The sequence below is a fragment of the Stigmatopora nigra genome, chromosome 5, assembly GCF_051989575.1.
Source record: "Stigmatopora nigra isolate UIUO_SnigA chromosome 5, RoL_Snig_1.1, whole genome shotgun sequence".
Taxonomy (NCBI): domain Eukaryota; kingdom Metazoa; phylum Chordata; class Actinopteri; order Syngnathiformes; family Syngnathidae; genus Stigmatopora; species Stigmatopora nigra.
Genome location: NC_135512.1, coordinates 13,806,259 through 13,826,329, shown reverse-complemented (window position 1 = coordinate 13,826,329; position 20,071 = coordinate 13,806,259). Strand labels below are relative to the sequence as shown.

At 39.6% G+C, this 20,071-nt stretch overlaps 1 protein-coding gene and 20 non-coding genes across 22 annotated transcripts; 20 read left to right on the top strand and 1 right to left on the bottom strand.

Moving 5' to 3' along the window:
• Window positions 1-310: 310 nt before the first annotated feature.
• On the bottom strand, window positions 311-19,753 carry LOC144196836 (ankyrin repeat and MYND domain-containing protein 1-like). Of its 2 annotated transcripts, none has more exons than XM_077717327.1 (19): window positions 19,347-19,753; window positions 18,200-18,346; window positions 17,936-18,130; window positions 17,351-17,592; window positions 17,002-17,218; window positions 16,106-16,264; window positions 15,894-15,947; window positions 14,040-14,315; window positions 13,772-13,950; window positions 13,518-13,689; window positions 11,824-11,964; window positions 11,585-11,692; window positions 4,855-4,962; window positions 3,709-3,831; window positions 3,143-3,244; window positions 2,513-2,678; window positions 1,307-1,337; window positions 1,072-1,223; window positions 311-924 (listed from the first exon to the last, which is right to left on the bottom strand). In XM_077717327.1, the coding sequence occupies exons 1-19, from the start codon at window positions 19,554-19,556 to the stop codon at window positions 743-745; spliced, it is 2,964 nt and encodes a 987-aa protein (XP_077573453.1). In that variant the 5' UTR covers window positions 19,557-19,753; the 3' UTR covers window positions 311-742. The 2 variants fall into 2 exon arrangements, with proteins under 2 accessions (XP_077573453.1, XP_077573452.1); XM_077717326.1 differs by having other exon boundaries at window positions 313-924; window positions 13,772-13,953; window positions 19,347-19,751.
• Window positions 6,802-6,883, top strand: trnas-gcu (transfer RNA serine (anticodon GCU)). Its single transcript has one exon. It is a non-coding gene; the product is annotated as a tRNA-Ser (tRNA).
• On the top strand, window positions 7,007-7,088 carry trnas-gcu (transfer RNA serine (anticodon GCU)). The gene has a single exon. It is a non-coding gene; the product is annotated as a tRNA-Ser (tRNA).
• Window positions 7,209-7,290, top strand: trnas-gcu (transfer RNA serine (anticodon GCU)). Its single transcript has one exon. It is a non-coding gene; the product is annotated as a tRNA-Ser (tRNA).
• trnas-acu (transfer RNA serine (anticodon ACU)) lies at window positions 7,416-7,497 on the top strand. Its single transcript has one exon. It is a non-coding gene; the product is annotated as a tRNA-Ser (tRNA).
• Window positions 7,627-7,708, top strand: trnas-gcu (transfer RNA serine (anticodon GCU)). The gene has a single exon. It is a non-coding gene; the product is annotated as a tRNA-Ser (tRNA).
• Window positions 7,831-7,912, top strand: trnas-gcu (transfer RNA serine (anticodon GCU)). Its single transcript has one exon. It is a non-coding gene; the product is annotated as a tRNA-Ser (tRNA).
• On the top strand, window positions 8,049-8,130 carry trnas-gcu (transfer RNA serine (anticodon GCU)). The gene has a single exon. It is a non-coding gene; the product is annotated as a tRNA-Ser (tRNA).
• Window positions 8,258-8,339, top strand: trnas-gcu (transfer RNA serine (anticodon GCU)). Its single transcript has one exon. It is a non-coding gene; the product is annotated as a tRNA-Ser (tRNA).
• trnas-gcu (transfer RNA serine (anticodon GCU)) lies at window positions 8,461-8,542 on the top strand. Its single transcript has one exon. It is a non-coding gene; the product is annotated as a tRNA-Ser (tRNA).
• Window positions 8,667-8,748, top strand: trnas-gcu (transfer RNA serine (anticodon GCU)). The gene has a single exon. It is a non-coding gene; the product is annotated as a tRNA-Ser (tRNA).
• Window positions 8,872-8,953, top strand: trnas-gcu (transfer RNA serine (anticodon GCU)). Its single transcript has one exon. It is a non-coding gene; the product is annotated as a tRNA-Ser (tRNA).
• trnas-gcu (transfer RNA serine (anticodon GCU)) lies at window positions 9,076-9,157 on the top strand. Its single transcript has one exon. It is a non-coding gene; the product is annotated as a tRNA-Ser (tRNA).
• trnas-gcu (transfer RNA serine (anticodon GCU)) lies at window positions 9,284-9,365 on the top strand. Its single transcript has one exon. It is a non-coding gene; the product is annotated as a tRNA-Ser (tRNA).
• trnas-gcu (transfer RNA serine (anticodon GCU)) lies at window positions 9,487-9,568 on the top strand. Its single transcript has one exon. It is a non-coding gene; the product is annotated as a tRNA-Ser (tRNA).
• On the top strand, window positions 9,692-9,773 carry trnas-gcu (transfer RNA serine (anticodon GCU)). The gene has a single exon. It is a non-coding gene; the product is annotated as a tRNA-Ser (tRNA).
• On the top strand, window positions 9,898-9,979 carry trnas-gcu (transfer RNA serine (anticodon GCU)). Its single transcript has one exon. It is a non-coding gene; the product is annotated as a tRNA-Ser (tRNA).
• trnas-gcu (transfer RNA serine (anticodon GCU)) lies at window positions 10,101-10,182 on the top strand. The gene has a single exon. It is a non-coding gene; the product is annotated as a tRNA-Ser (tRNA).
• Window positions 10,306-10,387, top strand: trnas-gcu (transfer RNA serine (anticodon GCU)). Its single transcript has one exon. It is a non-coding gene; the product is annotated as a tRNA-Ser (tRNA).
• On the top strand, window positions 10,513-10,594 carry trnas-gcu (transfer RNA serine (anticodon GCU)). Its single transcript has one exon. It is a non-coding gene; the product is annotated as a tRNA-Ser (tRNA).
• trnas-gcu (transfer RNA serine (anticodon GCU)) lies at window positions 10,717-10,798 on the top strand. The gene has a single exon. It is a non-coding gene; the product is annotated as a tRNA-Ser (tRNA).
• Window positions 19,754-20,071: the final 318 nt, after the last annotated feature.

Below are 20,071 nucleotides of genomic sequence, written 5' to 3'. Positions count from 1 at the left end.
CTAAACACTCAAACGTTGGGCCGTCGCATCAGCCATAATATTAAAACCTAAAAAAAAAACGTGGCCCTCCTATGTGGAGTTTGCATTTTCCCCTCGTGCCAGTGTGGGTTTTCTCCAGGTCCTCACAGAGAATCAAAGCAAAATGAGCGATTATGAGATGCAGGACAACATCGAGCCGACCCACTAAAAATCCGAGTGAAGTTTCCCTGTCATTTTGGTTTCTTAAAATGTTACAACAATCTAGAACTTGTCAACTTTAGTTAAATTAATCCAACTTTATTATTTTTTTAATGGCCACATGTGAGATAAATTTACATTGTTTCGTTTTGTGAGGATAAACGTAGCCTGCTTGTCAAAGGTGATGTCTTCAGTTGATAATTTTATTTATTTCATATTGCACAGCAACTTTTGGTTTAAATAGCAAATTTATAAAAATAAAAACTGTCAACATTTCCGTAGGTTTTAGGATTCATTACTTTTATAGTGTAATGAAGGGGTTGTTTTCTCTATTGCACCACATAACAGCAAAAATAATTTTTAAAATCATGTTTTATATCCTCTTTTCTTTTAAAGTAAGGTAACGTTGTAAAACTACCGACTGATAAAAAAAAAATTAACAGTAATTTTTGTCATATCACCCAGGCCTAATCTTTAGTGTGTGAGCTTTATTGACAAATTTATTGTCAACCCTGATGAAATATGGTATAGTCCAGCCTGAAATTAAAAACCATCAACAAGAGTGTCAGTTATAGCTATAGTTTTCCTTCAGGTTGATATCTTCCCAATCTGGCGTATTATCATCAAGGACCATGACTTGGGACTTAAACTGGACATTAAATGGTCTTCTGGAAGAAAATATGATAGTCTTGGGTCCTTTTTTCGTCTGGATCTGGAATCTCTTCTCAAAAGTGACTGGGACAGATCCTGAGTAAGAACATAGTGTTGATATAAAGGACATTAAAATACTGGACTGCTGCATGACTGAAACCTTCAAATTTGAAATAGTGATAATATAATATTTTGGATGTTTGAGGTCCAGATGTTCATTTGCCATCAGGCACTGATGCATACCTGCCTCCCGCAGACACTCTTCCTTGTGCCTCTCATCCCATGCTATCAGCTTACAGGCCATGGAGCAGTAAAAGACTTTATGGCAGCGTGTACAAGCAGTTAGCTTCACAGCAGCAGAGCGGCCACAATGGTAGCAAAACCTAAATGGTGACCTAAAAAGATTCATTGAAGAAAGATTAGAGAAGTTAAAATAATGGTATCATTCTGAGCTGCAAGATGTTTCTTGTTACTGTACCTTCGTTTGACTGCAGAGGGAGAAATTGCACCTGTGAGCAAGAAAACATTGTCACACAAACTGACCTCGCACTTTTGGTTCCAGAACTTTTTCCGTAACTTGAACATTTTTGTACGTAGAGCAGTACTTAAATTCACTAATTCTTTCCACGGTCCTCACACAACTACCAACTAAACCAGGGGGTGGGCAAACTTTTCGGCCCGGGAGCCACATTGACTTTAAAAATTTGACAGATGGGCCGGGTCAGCACAAGATACGATACATATAAATAAAAAACTGCATCCGTTAACAGTACATATGAAACATAAACAGAAAAAAAGGACTAAAGTATTAACATATTCATCACACATCATTAAAGTATAAAGTACAAAGTAAAGTAAAAATGAATGTATTAGAAAATATTCAAATGTAATTTAAAAAAAGATAGAGTGGCTGTAAAACCTGAAAACCGCGTGATGACACCATTTTGAAAAAAATTAAAAAAAACATTATTTGGACAACGTCGGCGGGCCGGATTACAAGGCCAAGCGGGCCGGATGTGGCCCGCAGGCCGTAGTTTGCCCATGTGTCTGAACTAAACCCATTAAAATTGGTCAAAGCATCTCAATTTTGTATGAAAGATTATTATTAATGTCTTAAAAGAATAACAAGAATACAAGTGCTGTGCTTAAGCATTGTACGCACATGCACATTTTCTATGACCAGACAGCATCAGAAAGCCGTCCACTTTGTAGTACATTGTTTTTTAATCGCTTAATAAGGTAGTAGATTGTTTTTTAATCGCTTAATAAGGTAGTAGATTGTTTTTTAATCGCTTAATAAGGTAGAACCTTTTTTAATCGCTTAATAAGGAGAATTGCAATCATTAATAAGGGGTGCATTTAGCCGAGGTTGACAGGTATGTATGAGAGAATCTCGACACATGGTTTTTGGTTGTTGTGAGTCAGCCAATGAGAGCCCAGTAGAGTGTAGCGAGGTTCTAAACTGAGAAAGAATGCACCTGCAACAATATTTTCTGAATAAAATAACGGATAAGGTAATTTATTTACTTTTGGGGGGGGGGGGGATTTCGTATCATGGATCTTTTTTGTATTTTGAGGCACTGATTTGCAAATAAAACGCTTTCGTATCCCTAAAATTTCGTACCTAGAGGTATGACTGTATCTTGAAAGTATGAGTTAATGTGTATTTTGCTCAAATACTCACCACGTTGTACAAGGGACTCCTCTCTCTCAAGATTATCTCTTTCTTTCTGGGCAACACTCTTCTTCAGGAGGCTTCCCATCATGCTTAGCAGTTGACGCTGTATTCTGAATGTCTCTCTCCCTGCCATGCTCAGTGCATGATATGGAGTATGGGCTATGCCGGAATCCTAGGGAGTTGCATGGCGGTCTTATTTTTGTTTTGGTTTTACAAATTTATGTGGTTAAACAACTACTAAAGTATTTTTTTCAACGATATACTGTAGACACGTGTATCAAAATTAAAGAAAATCATCATTTCACAGGCCAATAATTTTGCCAATTCTGTTTGAAGTGCTGTAGTTCCCACAGAATTCATTAATGTTTGGTTTTCTTCTATTTTCCAGTGGACCTATGCCAATGACTCAAAATAATTCCCATGATGTCCAGCATCTTATTTTTTTGTATTTCATTGTGGTTCAATAGTTTTCAGGATAATTGCTTTGAAAATTATAATATTTTGGAGGAGGGCAAAAATACCACTGAACATTAAAATACATATTGCGTTAAAAGTGAAAACAAAACCAACACAACTTCATCATGTGTTTCATATATTGCCCATTCTTTAGGAATTTGGAATTATACATTTTGTTACCTGGTCAAAGGAGACGTGTGCATAGTCCACTGCCGTTCCAATAGCGTCACCAACCTGAACTGGCATCAATATGTCTGCACCAACCTTCTCTAGCATGTCGAGCTATGATAAGAATCAGAGTATTGTGGTTGCTTGCTCAAATATTCCATACTGATACAATACAATCCAGTAAATTAAATATATGTGATCTTGACAGCCACATACAAATAAATGTTATCACTATTTTTCTGGAAATTACATACAATTACCGTATACAACCTGATTATTCCAACTCCGACAACCGTCACGTCCTCACAGACAACTTACATTTATGTAACTCTTATGCATACGTATTTCAAAGGTCAATGGAACGCTTTGCAATACTGCAGTAATTAGACCCTGCAATTGTCCTATATATATTATTAAACGCTGTATGCTCGTATATCAAATTTTTTCTCGTATCTCAAGATAAATATTTGCCCAAAACGTTACTCGTAGCTCAATTTGCTCGCATGTCGGGGCACTCGGCAAAAGGTCAAGCCGGATTGTAAACAAGAGATTTCAGAAAAAATAGTGTAGGTTGGTACCAGTTTTGGTCTGTTGGCATCTAAACGGTAGTTGAAGTTTCCAAGAGCACAAAGAGCACTGCCAACTCCACGACCCAAAGGAAGGTTAGGATCGACACCTCCTTTTAAAAGCTCTTCCACTGCCTTAGGAAGGAAAGCAATAGGATGACACATGGATAATCCTGCATTCAGTGGGTTGGCCACGTTTTTTTTCATCCGGTAAGTCAACAAAGTCAATCAATTGCGCGTAGAATAGGGCTGTCACAAGAACAAATATTACTTGGCGATATATATTCATTCATTTTCCGTACCACTCATTCTCACAAAAGTTGCGGGCAGAGGGTACTGGAGCCTATCCCAGCGAACTATGCGCAGCAAGCGGTGTGTAATGTGTAATGTAGATAATTGCCTTTAGTTTTTTTCAATGTCTGAAATTTAATTTTGCGGTTTTGATAAACATCTGTGAACGTCATTTCATTGGCAATCAATGGGCGAAGTTTAAACATGAATGCGTGCCGAGAGGATGCACACAAACTGTGGCCGTGAAAATTACGGACCCAATTTTTATTTACCATACAATAAATTTATTGCATATTGCAACATTTATGCTTTAGAAGGGCAACAGGCGGTTTTGTTACCGGCGACATGCCGCACGCGCAACACCTATATAATCAGATAGATGGCAGCCCGGTGACTGGTTAGCATGCTGGCCTCACAGTTCTGGAGTCGAGGGTTTGATACCATGCGGCTCCCCATTGCGTGGCGATTGTAGATTCTCCCGGGTTTGCATGGGTTTTTCTTCGAGTACTCCGTTTTCCTCGCACTTCCGAAAAACATGCACCATTGTTTGGTTGAACACTCGAAATTGCTCCTAGGCATGAGTGTTAACATGAATGGTTGTCTGTCTCCTTGTGCCCTGCGATTGGCTGGCCACCATTTCAGGATGTCCCCCTCCCTAATGCCCACAGTTAGCTGTGATAGGCTACAGCACCAGTGACCCTTGTGAGTATAAGTGGTTTAGAAAACGAAAGAATAAATCATACATTTTAATTTATAGGATTTAAGTTGTTTTTTTCCTTATATTTACATTAATTAAACTGAATGATGTTTGTTTTCTCGAGCTCAGAATTTTGACTATGCATTAACATTATGTGACAGGTTGTTTACCGTGTTATTGCCGCTTGCTATAGCCAAAGACAGAGGAGAATGACCACTCCAGAGGAAGTCTGTGCTGGCTTTGTAGGAGAGAAGGAGAGATACTACCTTGCTGGCATTCTGTAAAAAATAAAAAATAAGCACAGTGGGTAATCGGAGACAGAATAATTTCATAAATTATAGTTAAGAGTGATGGAAATGTACAGGTTCATTTGATCTTCAAAGTTCAGTCACATCTTGTTTGTCTCGTTAGTGTAGAAAATGAAAAAAATAAATGTGAGCAAATATTTTTCAGATACTTCCAAAACTTAAATATAGACCTTCAAGAATGGAATAGTAATAACATAGGTACATCTAATCAAAATCTTATTTGAGAATGGATGGGCCTTTCTTGACTTATACTATAAGTCAAGAAAGGCCCATCCATTCGATACTATAAGTCTTATAGTATCACAATGTATGTACTGGGCGCATGGAGATAATGGGAATCACTCACAGTACCTCATACATGTTAAACTCAACATTTGGAGTTTATTTTCCTTCAGAAAATGATGGGCATGGCACACTGCAAATATCACTGCAGTCTGTGGATGCCACATTATTGAATCAAGTGATTAAAACACAAGGCTGCATTGGTGTTTGAAATTGTAACCACATGTAGAGTAGTGCTGGGATGATCTCTTCCGATGAGTTTTCATCCCATTGGGTTTGAATCCCATCCTCATCATCTTTACGCATTTCCTACTGATTGGCATTTTTGTGGGAGTCCGATCACTTCATTTTAAGACTTCACTGAAATCATTGACATTGCTCTAATCCTTGCATCATGGCGGCTCACTAGAAACCACACTTCTTACTATTTCCAAAAAATAAGAGCAAACCGACAAAAAGTCAGAGGAACATACAACTGCATAGAGTAATCCCTTCAATATCGAATTTAATGTAGACCAGACGTGGTCGCGATAGTCAAAAAATCGTGCCAATCCTACCTCGGTAACAATTTTGTGAGCCGATCACTTTATTTTGGGACGTCACTGAAATCATTGATATCTCTTTGTTATCTGTACCTTGACAACTCACTCAGAATCCACACTCTTTACCCTTTCAAAACACACCAGAGTAAAATGACAAACCTCAATGCTGCATACATTCACAAAAGTATCTTTTTGTGTCAATGATCACTCACTGTACAAACAGATGTGGTGACCGCGTGGTTAAGGTGATGGACTAATCCATTGTGTTCTACATGTACAGGTTCCGATCCCATCCTCATCGGATATTTTTGAATCCTATGTTGGGAACATCAGTAGTATCGTGACTACTCCCTAAGAATCCAGACTCTTTACTCTTTCAAAACACATCAGAGCAAAACGACAGACCTCAGTGCAGCATACAGTCACAATTTTTTTTTTTTGTCAATGATCAATAGTTCCACAACAAGATGAGGTGACCAAAATGTTTTTGACAGCCGATCACTTCATTTTGGGATGTCACTGTCAAATCATTGATATTGCTCTGTTATCTGTATCATGACTACTTATTAAGAATCCAGACTCTTTCCTCTTTCAAAACACACCAGAGCAAAATGACAGACCACAAAAGTACAACCCGCAGCATACATTCACAAAAGTATTTTTTTGTCCATTGTGTTCTACATGCATGGGTTTGAATCCCATTCAAAATGAATATGTGCCAATCCTACATTGGTAACAACTTTGACAGACCCTAGTGCAACATACATTCCCAAAAGTCAAACAGATGAGGTGTTAAGGTGATGGACTGCTAATCCATTGAGTTCTACACGCATGAGTTCGAATCCCATCCTCATCGGCTATGTGCCAATCCCACGCTAGGAACATTTTTGAGAGCCGATCACTTCACTTTGACAAACCCTAGTGCAGCATACATTCCCAAAAGTTTTTTTTTTGTTTTTGTCAATGATCATTTTCTATTCCAACAGATGAGGTGACCGAGTGGTTAAGGTGATGGACTGCTAATCCATTGAATTCTACACGCATGGGTTCGAATCCCATCTTCATCGGATGTGTGCCAATTCCATGCTAGGAACTTTTTTGAGAGCCAATCACTTCATTTTGAAAGACCTTAGTGCAGCATACATTCCCAAAAGTACTTTTTTTGTCAATGATAATTTTCTATTCAAACAGATGAGGTGACCGAGTGGTTAAGGTGATGGACTGCTAATCCATTGTGTTCTACCCGCATGGGTTAAAATCCCATCCTTATCGGCCATGTGCCAATCCCACGCTAGGAACATTTTTGAGAGCCGATCACTTTGACAGACCCTAGTGCAGCATACATTCCCAAAAGTTTGTTTTTTTTGTCAATGATCATTTTGTAACCAAACAGATGAGGTGACTGAGTGGTTAAGGTGATGGACCGCTAATCCATTGTGTTCTATGCGCATGGGTTCAAATCCCATCCTCATCGGCTATGTGCCAATCCCACGCTGGGAACATTTTTGAGAGCCGATCACTTCACTTTGACAGACTCTAGTGCAGCATACATTCCCAAAAGTTTTTTTTTTGTCAATGATCATTTTGTATATTCAAACAGATGAGGTAACCGAGTGGTTAAGGTGATGGACTACTAATCCACTGTGTTTTACACGCATGGGTTCGAATCCCATCCTCATCAGATATGTGCCAATCCTACGCTAGGAACATTTTTGAGAGCCGATCACTTCATTTTGACAGACCCTAGTGCAGCATACATTCCCAAAAGTTTTTTTTTTGTTTTTGTCAATGATCATTTTCTATTCCAACAGATGAGGTGACCGAGTGGTTAAGGTGATGGACTGCTAATCCATTGTGTTCTACACGCATGGGTTCGAATCCCATCCTCATCGGATGTGTGCCAATTCCACGCTAGGAACTTTTTTGAGAGCCAATCACTTCATTTTGACAGACCTTAGTGCAGCATACATTCCCAAAAGTTTTTTTTTGTCAATGATCACTCTCTATTTAGACAGATGAGGTGACCGAGTGGTTAAGGTGATGGGCTGCTGATCCATTGTGTTCCACGCGCATGGGTTCGAATCCCATCCTCATCGGAAATGTGCCAATCCTACGCTAGGAACATTTTTGAGAGCCGATCACTTCATTTTGTTAGACCCTAGTGCAGCATACATTCCCAAAAGTTTTTTTTTTTTTTTTTTTTTTTGTCAATGATCATTCTCTACTCAGACAGATGAGGTGACCGAGTGGTTAAGGTGATGGACTGCTAATCCATTGTGTTCTACATGCATGGGTTCGAACCCCATCCTCATCGGAAATGTGCCAATCTCACGCTAGGAACATTTTTGAGAGCCGATCACTTCATTTTGACAGACCCTAATGCAGCATACATTCCCAAAAGTTTTTTTTTTTTTTGTCAATGATCATTCTCTGCTCAGACAGATGAGGTGACCGAGTGGTTAAGGTGATGGACTGCTAATCCATTGTGTTCTACACGCATGGGTTCGAATCCCATCCTCACCGGAAATGTGCCAATCCCACCCTAGGAACATTTTTGAGAGCCGATCACTTCATTTTGACAGACCCTAGTGCAGCATACATTCCCAAAAGTTTTTTTTGTCAATGATCACTTTCTATTCAGACAGATGAGGTGACCGAGTGGTTAAGGTGATGGACTGCTAATCCATTGTGTTCTACACGCATGGGTTCGAATCCCATCCTCATCGGAAATGTGCCAATCCTACGCTAGGAACATTTTTGAGAGCCGATCACTTCATTTTGACAGACCTTAGTGCAGCATACATTCCCAAAAGTTTTTTTTTTTGTCAATGATCATTCTCCACTCAGACAGATGAGGTGACCGAGTGGTTAAGGTGATGGACTGCTAATCCATTGTGTTCTACACGCATGGGTTCGAATCCCATCCTCATCGGAAATGTGCCAATCCTACGCTAGGAACATTTTTGAGAGCCGATCACTTCATTTTGACAGACCTTAGTGCAGCATACATTCCCAAAAGTACTTTTTTTGTCAATGATCATGACGTATTCAAACAGATGAGGTGACCGAGTGGTTAAGGTGATGGACTGCTAATCCATTGTGTTCTACACGCATGGGTTCGAATCCCATCCTTGTCGGATATGTGCCAATCCTACGCTGGGAACATTTTTGAGAGCCGATCACTTCATTTTGATAGACCCTAGTGCAGCATACATTCCCAAAAGTTTTTTTTTGTCAATGATAATTCTCTACTCAGACAGATGAGGTGACCGAGTGGTTAAGGTGATGGACTGCTAATCCATTGTGTTCTACACGCATGGGTTCGAATCCCATCCTCATCGGAAATGTGCCAATCCTACGCTAGGAACATTTTTGAGAGCCGATCACTTCATTTTGACAGACCTTAGTGCAGCATACATTCCCAAAAGTACTTTTTTTGTCAATGATCATAAGGACGTATTCAAACAGATGAGGTGACCGAGTGGTTAAGGTGATGGACTGCTAATCCATTGTGTTCTACACGCACGGGTTCGAATCCCATCCTCGTCGGATATGTGCCAATCCTATGCTGGGAGCATTTTTGAGAGCTGATCACTTCATTTTGATAGACCCTAGTGCAGCATACATTCCCAAAAGTTTTTTTTGTCAATGATCACTTTCTATTCAGACAGATGAGGTGACCGAGTGGTTAAGGTGATGGACTGCTAATCCATTGTGTTCTACACGCATGGGTTCGAATCCCATCCTCATCGGAAATGTGCTAATCCTACGCTAGGAACATTTTTGAGAGCCGATCACTTCATTTTGACAGACCTTAGTGCAGCATACATTCCCAAAAGTACTTTTTTTGTCAATGATCATTACGTATTCAAACAGATGAGGTGACCGTGTGGTTAAGGTGATGGACTGCTAATCCATTGTGTTCTACACGCATGGGTTCGAATCCCATCCTCATCGGAAATGTGCCAATCCTACGCTAGGAACATTTTTGAGAGCCGATCACTTCATTTTGACAGACCTTAGTGCAGCATACATTCCCAAAAGTTTTTTTTTTTGTCAATGATCATTCTCCACTCAGACAGATGAGGTGACCGAGTGGTTAAAGTGATGGACTGCTAATCCATTGTGTTTTACGCGCATGGGTTCGAATCCCATCCTCATCGGATATGTGCCAATCCAACGCTAGGAACATTTTTGAGAGCCGATCACTTCATTTTGATAGACCCTAGTGCAGCATACCTTCCCAAAAGTTTTTTTTGTCAATGATCACTCTATAATCAGACAGATGAGGTGACCGAGTGGTTAAGGTGATGGACTGCTAATCCATTGTGTTCTACACGCATGGGTTCGAATCCCATCCTCATCGGAAATGTGCCAATCCTACGCTAGGAACATTTTTGAGAGCCGATCACTTCATTTTGACAGACCTTAGTGCAGCATACATTCCCAAAAGTACTTTTTTTGTCAATGATCATTACGTGTTCAAACAGATGAGGTGACCGAGTGGTTAAGGTGATGGACTGCTAATCCATTGTGTTCTACACGCATGGGTTCGAATCCCATCCTCATCGGAAATGTGCCAATCCTACGCTAGGAACATTTTTGAGAGCCGATCACTTCATTTTGACAGACCTTAGTGCAGCATACATTCCCAAAAGTTTTTTTTTTTTGTCAATGATCATTTTCTACTCAGACAGATGAGGTGACCGAGTGGTTAAGGTGATGGACTGCTAATCCATTGTGTTCTACGCGCATGGGTTCGAATCCCATCCTCATCGGATATGTGCCAATCCTACGCTAGGAACATTTTTGAGAGCCGATCACTTCATTTTGATAGACCCTAGTGCAGCATACCTTCCCAAAAGTTTTTTTTTGTCAATGATCACTTTCTATTCAGACAGATGAGGTGACCGAGTGGTTAAGGTGGTGGACTGCTAATCCATTGTGTTCTACACGCATGGGTTCGAATCCCATCCTCATCGGATATGTGCCAATCCCACGCTAGGAACATTTTTGAGAGCCGATCAGTTCATTTTGACAGACCTCAGTGCAGCACACATTCACAAAAGTATTTTTTGTCATCTATCACTAAATATCTTTTGCATCCATTATTCAATATGGTTGGTGAAAAGCGAAAGGCTTCTAGTGAGGGAGGTGCAAGGAAGACGCAAGCCATTTCATTTGAAATGAAAGTGGCAGTAATAAAGAAGCTTGGTGCGCGTAAGAAAATGGTGAGCGTTGCACGGGAATACAACTTGAATCGTTCGACCATCAGTACCGTTTGTAAACAGAAAGATCAAGCAGCAGAACCCAAATATTGAACGTTGCACAAAAGTTCAAATCAATTGAATGATAGCATACAGTGCTACCACATTTATGATGAAAAAAGAAGAAAAAAGTCCTATCGTCATTAGATAGCTTCTTTTGGCCAGTTTCTCGTAAATCTGTTTCTCCATCTTTCTAATGTATGTATACAGTACTGTATGTATTCTCTCTATTTTATCAAATGTTTTTTTCAGTACAAACTAATGCTGGTTACTTATACAAGCCTTAAACATACAAATGCACTTATATAAACCTTCAATATACTTATATAGGAATTATACATAAATTATAATACAAACTATAGCACTGAACCAACTTCAAATTGAACAATTTCAACTTATAAACACTTTCAGCTTATGAACAAGCGCTCGGAACTTAACTTGTTCGTAAGTAGGGGAGCATTTGTACACATATTTATCCGATCAACACAGTGTATTACTCACACAATAGTCGCTGTCTCTCTGGCAGGCTATGTGCAGAGCTGTTCGACCTCCCTCTTTAGGAAGTGTCTTATTACGTATCCTCCAGGATTTAGATGTTATTGTGGGACCCTGTAAATTAAATATATTTATTTGTACCAATCAAAGCAGCACTATTCAGGAAACCAATCACTTTCTTATCGTGCAGATTTAAAAAAAATATTTTTACATTTTATTTAGCATTCAGGTTTAGTACTACACACCTTATCTGGCTCATAGATGTCATCTTGATCGCATGCCCGTGCATCTGGATCTGTTAAAGCATGCAGCAGCAGTTTTGTGATCTCAGGACCTTCTAAACCTGGCAATGCTGCAGCTACATGAAGAGGATATAGCCCTTTCCTCTGAAACACAATAACATGATTTTACAAAATTAAATAAATCATATTTTAAAAGAATGGCTATTAGGCAGGTTGATGTCAAGTGGTTTGCGGGTGAGCCGCACAGTCTTGGGGTCAAAGGTTCGATGCCAGGTCTATCCCCCCCTGAATGGATGGCATTTTCTCCCAGGGCTTACGTGGGTTTTTTCCAGGTGCTCTGGTTTCCTCCCACATACCAAAAACATACAGGGAAGACTGTTTTAACAATCAGAATTGCCCCCAGGTATGAGTTTTAGCGTGAATGGTTAAGCGCCTCCTCCTGCCCTGCAATTGGCTGGCCAACAAATCAGGGTTTCCCTGCCTAGTACCCGTAGTTAGCTGGGATAGGCTCCAGCACGCTCAACCCTTGTGAGGATAATGGGTTCAGAAGATGAATTAAATAAAAAAGAATATCCAAATTTTGTCATGACAGGGCTTCATCAAATTTCATCCATTATTTATATTAATAGGACACCATTTGACGCTACACCCCCTTACAAAAGAGCACGTTTAAAATGACGATATACAATAATTGCTACACCAAGCACTAATTACTGATGGTTGGTCTCATTACAAAAGGGTGTTTTGACTGGGTTGTAAGTTTTAAGTGGTAGTAGTGCCACAATAAACATGCAATGCAAGGGCTAGCTCTACAACTGTTTTAAAAACAGCTATTAGAGTAGGAGGGATTTTAAGTGGAGTTAGTACCGTTCAAGCTTAGAAAGCGGGGTAGAGTGGATTTTTTTTATTTTGTTCTTTGTAAAAATAGTGAGTAGTAGTCGTACTGTTTCTTAAGCTTTCGACTTCTTCAGAACACTCAAGTATAACTTGCGATGTCTTGATCCCCGAAGTGATAGGCTGCTGCATATGAATGAGGCCTGTGGATGCCTTCAGTGTTTACTGGAGATTTTCAATCAGTCTAATATTTTTTTCCAACTACGCGCCATATAATACCCAGTCAGGCCGGACATGTGGGTTGTTTCCCCTCTCACCTAATTACAGGTCCAGCACCTACTGGGCTAAACAATGACAGGTGCCGCTCATCAGACACCAGGTAGTTATTTAAAGGCACCCATAGCTTGACCACCTCGCTGTATCAGCTTTATCAGTTCACTGTAAAGTACCATATATTCACAACCATAAGGCGCACTAAAATGTCTAAAGTTTTCTCCAAAATGTATGCTTCAAAGCCTGACTGAGAACACTTCTTTACCGACACGCTTCTTATATATAGAGAAGGCAGACGTGGGTAGGGTCAGGCTTGCGGATGGTGTGTATGTGAGAAGATGCTAAAGGCACGCCCCTATCAAGTATCCGTATATAGTGTAAGCATGCACTTTATTGCAAAACAATTTCAGTTTGGTTTCTAAGGCTTATCCATCTTCTTACCTATCAATTTTTGCTAATATTTTGTGACATTTTGGGGAGTGCGGCCTTTATAGTCACCTACATAATTTAGTCTGAAAATGACTGTAAGTTCAGCTTTTGGACTTCATTTAAAATTTAAACTATTTAAGGCAACAACACTGGAAAGCTACCTCAGGGGGAAGAGAAATGTCAGTTTGTGCTCCACAGAGCAAATGTTTCTTGACAGTTTTAGTATCAGCAGCCAAAATGGCTAAAAAGATGACAGGTAAGGGGATTCTTGAGGTGTTCGGGTCAGCGCCACGATCCAGTAACAGATTCAGTGTGGTCAAACGAACACGGTGCCTAGTGGAAAAAAAAACCTGTAATAAATCAATGGGGATACAGAGTGAGAAAGCCACACATGCAATCAAAAATATAGTCATACTCAAATTTCATTGCAGCCATTTTGCGAACAGTCTCCTCAGTATCACCAGAATTCTGCTGAAACCAAGCATGACTCAAAGCATTAGCTGCTTCCTGCAGTAAACTCTCAGTAACATGGATGTTGTAGTTGTACATGCAGCATGCAGAGTCAAAAGCTGCATTGACATTTTTGTTGTTGTCCTGCTACAAAGAATTGGATCAAAAAGATGCCGTCAGTATAGAGCTCATTGAAATGTTTAATTTTTAAAATGATTTTTTGTGTTCCATACCTTTACAGTTCGAGATAAATATTCTTTCCACTTGACACTCCCCAATACAATATGGCCCTCCTTCACCTGAACTAAGCGTTCTGAAAGCAGGACCTTGTCTTCATTTCCACCTTCGTCCCTCCCTTCAGTCTCATAAAACTCTCTTATCTTATCACCACCATCTAATTTGCCATCTTCTCTTCTGTTTCTTGCCTTCCCTTTTATTCTCTTGCTGCAAATGGAGCTTTTGCTTGACTCTGCCTGCCTAATTTGATGACCCATAGTAGGAGATGTCATCTGGAAATATAGCCGTGGAAAGAGTGATTAGGCCACCTTGTGTTTTTTTTTTTCAATGTCCTGCACCGAAAATATCCCAATTATGTAAACTCACTACATACATAGAGTCATACTTCCACTTACAAATGCCTCTAGGTACAAAAATTTCAGGTTACGATTTTTTTTACATGCCGAGTTACTCGAGATATGAAAAAGATCCAAGTTACAAAATCCACCAAAAATTAAGTGCATTTCCTTATCTGTAATTTTATTTTAAATTCCCCTTATTAAGCGATTAGAAAGTGTACAAATGCAACAAGGCACATATTTTCTCTCTCTCTCACACACGCATACATAGGACACACGTAAAAGTCTAAACCATGTGGACGGCTTTCGGGTTCTTGCCACCAACTGACAGACAAACACGGGCATTACATCTATAACGGCCGCGGATGGAGATATTTCAGTGGCACAGGGCACATTTTCATATACGTTCTTTATTTTATCACAATAACAAATCATTTCCTTATAATTTTCTCTCATTTCTGTGTTTCCTCACACCTTTCATACAAAATTGGGACGCTTTGACCAACTTTAAAAGGGATTAGTTGGTAGTTGTGTGAGGACTGCTGGAACGAATAAGATAATTTACATATTACGTACACCTCTCCTTACAAAATTTTCAAGTTACGAAAAAGTCTTGAAACCAATTAATTTTGTGAGTAGAGTTACAACTGTATGTCTATATCTATTTCCCTTTTACTCTATCTAGAGTGCCTAGTGAAAGTATTCAGTCGCCTTGAACCTTTCAACCCTCCACCACATTTCAGGCTTCAAACAAATATATTTTTCTTAAAAGTCAAGAATAAAAAACAAGTAGAACAAAATAAGAAGTGGAATGCAATTTATTCAATCTTTTAAACTTCTTTAACAAATTAAAACCTGAAAATTGGAGCATGCAATATTATTCGCTCCCTTGCATTAATACTTTGTGGTGCCAACTTTTGTTGCACTTACAGCGGTAAGTCACAATTGAAAGACTGAAATTCATGGCCATTCTTCCTTGCAAAACTTTGTGAACAACAGCCTTCAGCTCTGCCCAGATTCTCAATTGGATTCAGGTCTGGAATTTGACTTGGCCATTCTAACACCTGGATATGTTTATTTATGAACCATTCGATTGTAGACTTGGTTTTGTTTTGGATAATTATCCTGTTGGAAGATAAATCTCCATGCCATTTTCAGGTCTTTTGCAGACTCCAACAAGTTTTATTTCCAGAATGGTCCTGTATTCGGTCGGCTTCATTCATCTTCCCATTAATTTTAACTATCATATCTGTCCCGCCTGAAGAAAAGCAGGCCCAAACCATAAAATGGGGATGGTGAGTTCAGTGTGATGAGCGGCGTGGCTTTTACGACAAACATTTCAGTTTGCATTGTGGCCGAGATGTTGATTTTGGAAGCCTGTAATATGGCTAAAGTTTGAAAAGTTCAAGGGGGGCTGAATATTTTTCGCAATGCACTGTACATCTATATACATATACACACATATTTACCTATATATATTATTAAACGAAAGTTTTTTCTGTGCAGTCTTACCTTACTATCTACCTTTTCTTCATCTTCCTCTGTGTATACCTTGGTCTCTTTAGCCTATAAAAAGCACAAACAGTTTCTAAAATTTGTGTACTTTATATAATAACTTAACAAATACATACAAATAAATACAAATCTTGTATATAGAAAATAAAAGGGGCTGATTTCTTTCTGAATAAATTGCAATGAGAAACATACGGCATGCGAAGTCTTACTTTTGTTGTGCATGTGAGTCCAGCGAAAGTGTATAGAGACTGAAAAGGATAGTAGAGTACGTGACAAACAGACAAGGCCGACATCCCCTCGCAATTCACCTTGTCGATGTCAGCCCCCAAATCTAACAATAACTGGATTACTTCATTATGACAGTTGACCTGAGAAGAAAGAGATACATGTGAAAGGTTACCATAAAATAGTTTTTTCTTTCTTTTATTAAAAAAGGTAATCAAGCTTATTCAAACATACAGTAATACCTCGTCATACGAGTGCCCCGACATATGAGCAATTTGAGATCAGAGTAAAATCTCGGGCAAATATTTATCAAATATTTACTGTCTTTCTGGTCAAAACTCCCTCGTGTAATGTCTCTACAAATAGAGCCAGCCCGGGAGGAGACAGGTATCGAAATTTAAAACAAAATTAGATGTAGTTTTCCTCCTGTTTTTGGTATTTTTTCAGAGGGTTGGAACAAATTAATTTGTTTTAGGTTCATTTATATGGGGAACGTTCATTTGAGTTACGAGTAAATCGACATACGAGCTCAGCCCGGGAACAAATTCAACTCGTATCTTGAGGTACCACTGTATATGGAAAAAAACCTTCATTCATTCAATTTTTAAACCGCGTATCCCTACAATAGTCACAGGGTGTGCTGAAGCCTATTCTAGCTAACTACAGGGACAAGGCAGGGAACAAGGAGACGGACAACTATTCACACTCATACATAGGGGAATTTAGAGTGTTCAACCAGCCTTTGGTATGTGGGAGGAAATCCGAGTACCAAGAGAAAACCCACGCAAGCCCGAGAGAACATGCAAACTCCACACAGAGGCAGATGTGCTAACCACTCAGTTACCCAGAGAGACAACAGGACACTAAGTTATAATCTTACTGTGGCAGCAATCAGTGCAGTGTGCCCCTGAGAGTCTGCTACATCCGGGTGAACAAGACCCTCAAGGAGAAATTTTAAAATAGCTGGTCCTTTTCCTATGGATGCCTGCTGGATCAAGAGCTCCGATGTGACTTCCAACTGTCCTTTAGGACCAAAACGTTCCCGTTTTAATGAAAGAACTGCATCAACATCCCAGTCTAAAGTTTCAGCCTGTCGTCTTGGAGATACATACAAAAAATATTTTATAATCCGACCATTTCCTTTTAGGTCTTGACTTTTTACAGTCATACTCAATAAATATATTCAGTCCCACAATTTTCATAAGAAAAACGTTTTTTTGAATTCTTACCTGTGTTTGTGAATGTGGGCCAAAATACGAACTTGTAAGGGAAGGCTGTTATGTGATTCTGGTCGGTAACCTTTATACAGATGGCAATCAGACTCCCCTAGCGAGCCATAAAAATGATTGTCAAACTCTCTTTTACGGTCTGGGGGAAAAGGTAGGTGGTCTCCATCTGCAGAGTAATTCTCCATACCGCAAGGGAAGGCATTATTTGTGTCCTCAGGTAGCCAACTCTCATCTGAGTCTACCTGAAGAGGGAAAATATAGCATGAGCAAAGCAAAGCATAAAATGAAGTCCTGTGTTTTTCACAATCATGCATGCTTGGACCATCTGAGCAAGGATACAATTCTGATGGAGAAGACAGCATATTTCTGCGTGTTTATGCAGCAGAATGGTACAGTGTGTTCTTTTTAAAATCATCAATAGGTATTTGTCTTTATCTCACGATACTACTACGATACTATTTTTAAATGATTTAATTGGGGCACTCTGCACATATGGTCTTCCACCTAACTCAGTGGACGAGCACTGAATGGGACAAGCACTGACCTAGGAACAAACAATTATACGTGTTGCTGCATGCATTTTACCTGACTTTGAGAATAGGAGAAGATGGTTTGCTCCAAATAGGTAGCATATTCAGTTAAATTCTTAAGGCTGAAGCTTCCTTGTACAGGAGTACACAGTTGTATCAGATGTTTCCCATGCCAAAGCCCCACATCCTGACATCCATTTGACTCAGTAAGTACACCAGGCCCAAACCTCTGGTCAGCATGGTACAACCCCTGAGAAAGTGCAAGGTATTTTGGTACCACATTCATGAACATCTATAAAGACAACATTATGGGGGTTACCTTAAATGTAGCTCCATCGGAGAAAATATGTATTCCATAACCTTCTCTCCAGTTAAGGTAGAATTTACCAATGAATTTGTCGCCTGATGGCCAACAGTACATTCCATTGCCATGCCTGTAGTCTTTGTAAAAAGACCCTTCATATACCTGAACATGGCATAACATAGGATGTTAGTTAGGGTTTACTAGATTATACAAGCAGAAGGGTTCGGCTTCGACGATCGCACCTGCTTGGGTGCCAAAGCCTATCTTTCGATCTAAAAAAATGTTTCTGGCGATTTTTAGCTCTGCAGTACAAATTACTTGGAATAAGACATGAAGGCAATGTCTCTGTATTGTGCTATGGAAAAGCAGAGAATAATGTGTCTATCTGGTTTGCGTGTACCGGTAAAACTGACCCAAAGTTGTAAAAGGCTACCCTCAAACTGAAAAACCTGAAACGGAAACCAACACTTAATTTTCACCTGGACATGAAGCACCAATTAAAATAACAGAAGCCTCTGCTTGTTAGATGTAAAATGCAGCCGTAAAACGTGCCAAACTTAGTAATAGGCTGTTTTTGAGAATGCACTCGAGTGTCATATTGATTCTCAGCTATGTGCAGCAATTGACCTAGAGAAATATAGGTGAAACAATGTTTGCATCTCCACATCATTGTCCCACATTCAAAAATATGCATGGCAAGGCTGGTTGGACAATCTAAAATGCCCCTAGGTATAAACGTGAATGTTTTTGTCTCCTCGTGCCCTGCTATTGGCTGGCCACCAATGTGTCACTAGATAGCTGGGATTGGCTCTGGCACCTCCCACAACCCTACCTAGTGAGGGGGAAGCGGTTCAGAAAATGAATAATTCAAACCAAAAAGTATGTATATAATAACTATTTTCCCTTCAAGGGGTGCACAGGTGACCGAGTAGTTAGTTCATCAATCCCACATTGGGATTCAAATCCAGGTCATTCCACCTGTGTGGAGTTTGCATATTCGCCCATGGCCATATTTACTGTTTTTCCAGAGGGTGGGAACGAATTAAATTGTATTTCGTAGTTCATTTCTAGTTTTAGTCCGCTTATCCTCAAGAGACAACAAGCAAAATTGTCATATTATCACTGATGAAACAATGGCATGCCTCTCATTATTCGGTCTTACCTCCCCATTTTTCCAAGTGTACTTTCCCTCGCCGTGTTTGAGTCCATTATCGAAATCCCCCTCATATTTGGAACCATCGAGAAACTCCTGGACAGCAAATCCCTGTCGTATTACCTCAACGACTCCAGTCTTCGGACTCCCGGGTCGTAGTTTTAGTTTCATCGTACCTCGCCCTCGGGCAGTCAGAAAATCTCCGGGGTTCGACAACATTTAGGCGAGAACCCAGCCGAACATTTACCTTAATTCGTTTGCCTTGTAGCTCTCAAAGAGGGTGTTGTCTTCGGTGTTTTCATGTGTTAAAGTGCACCACATAAAAATACTTTGTTTGGCGTCATAGCAATGACAATCTTAGATTCCCTTTACCTTCAGAATTGTATTATATGACGTCACTGATTGATAGCTGACTGCCAGCTGTTTTTCTTTCAAAAAGTTTTATTTTCACTATTTAAAAAAAAGAAACATTTAAAAAACAAACCCATGTTGGATCTGAAAGTCATTTTAACTCGCGATGGGGATTAATCAAATCCATTTGAGCCAAAATGGCTGACGACAAATGATTAAGTTTTTAGTGGCATTGACGGCGATCGACGTCAAATCCTCTTCGAATGTGAGAGATATAACGTCTATTACTGTCAATGGCACTAAAAGCTATCCGTTTGTTGTCAGCCGTTTTGGTTCGAATGGATTTGATTGAAAACTTGATTAAAATCTGACACTATGGTTGG

Coding starts and splice junctions, on each gene's coding strand:
- LOC144196836 (XM_077717326.1), bottom strand. CDS start 19,556: ATGTTGTCGAACCCCGGAGATTTTCTGACTGCCCGAGGGCGAGGTACG. Junction 4,963..11,584: donor AGAGAGACAGCGACTATTGT/GTGAGTAATACA, acceptor TATTTTTTACAG/AATGCCAGCAAGGTAGTATC. Junction 925..1,071: donor AGAGTGTCTGCGGGAGGCAG/GTATGCATCAGT, acceptor GTTCTTACTCAG/GATCTGTCCCAGTCACTTTT.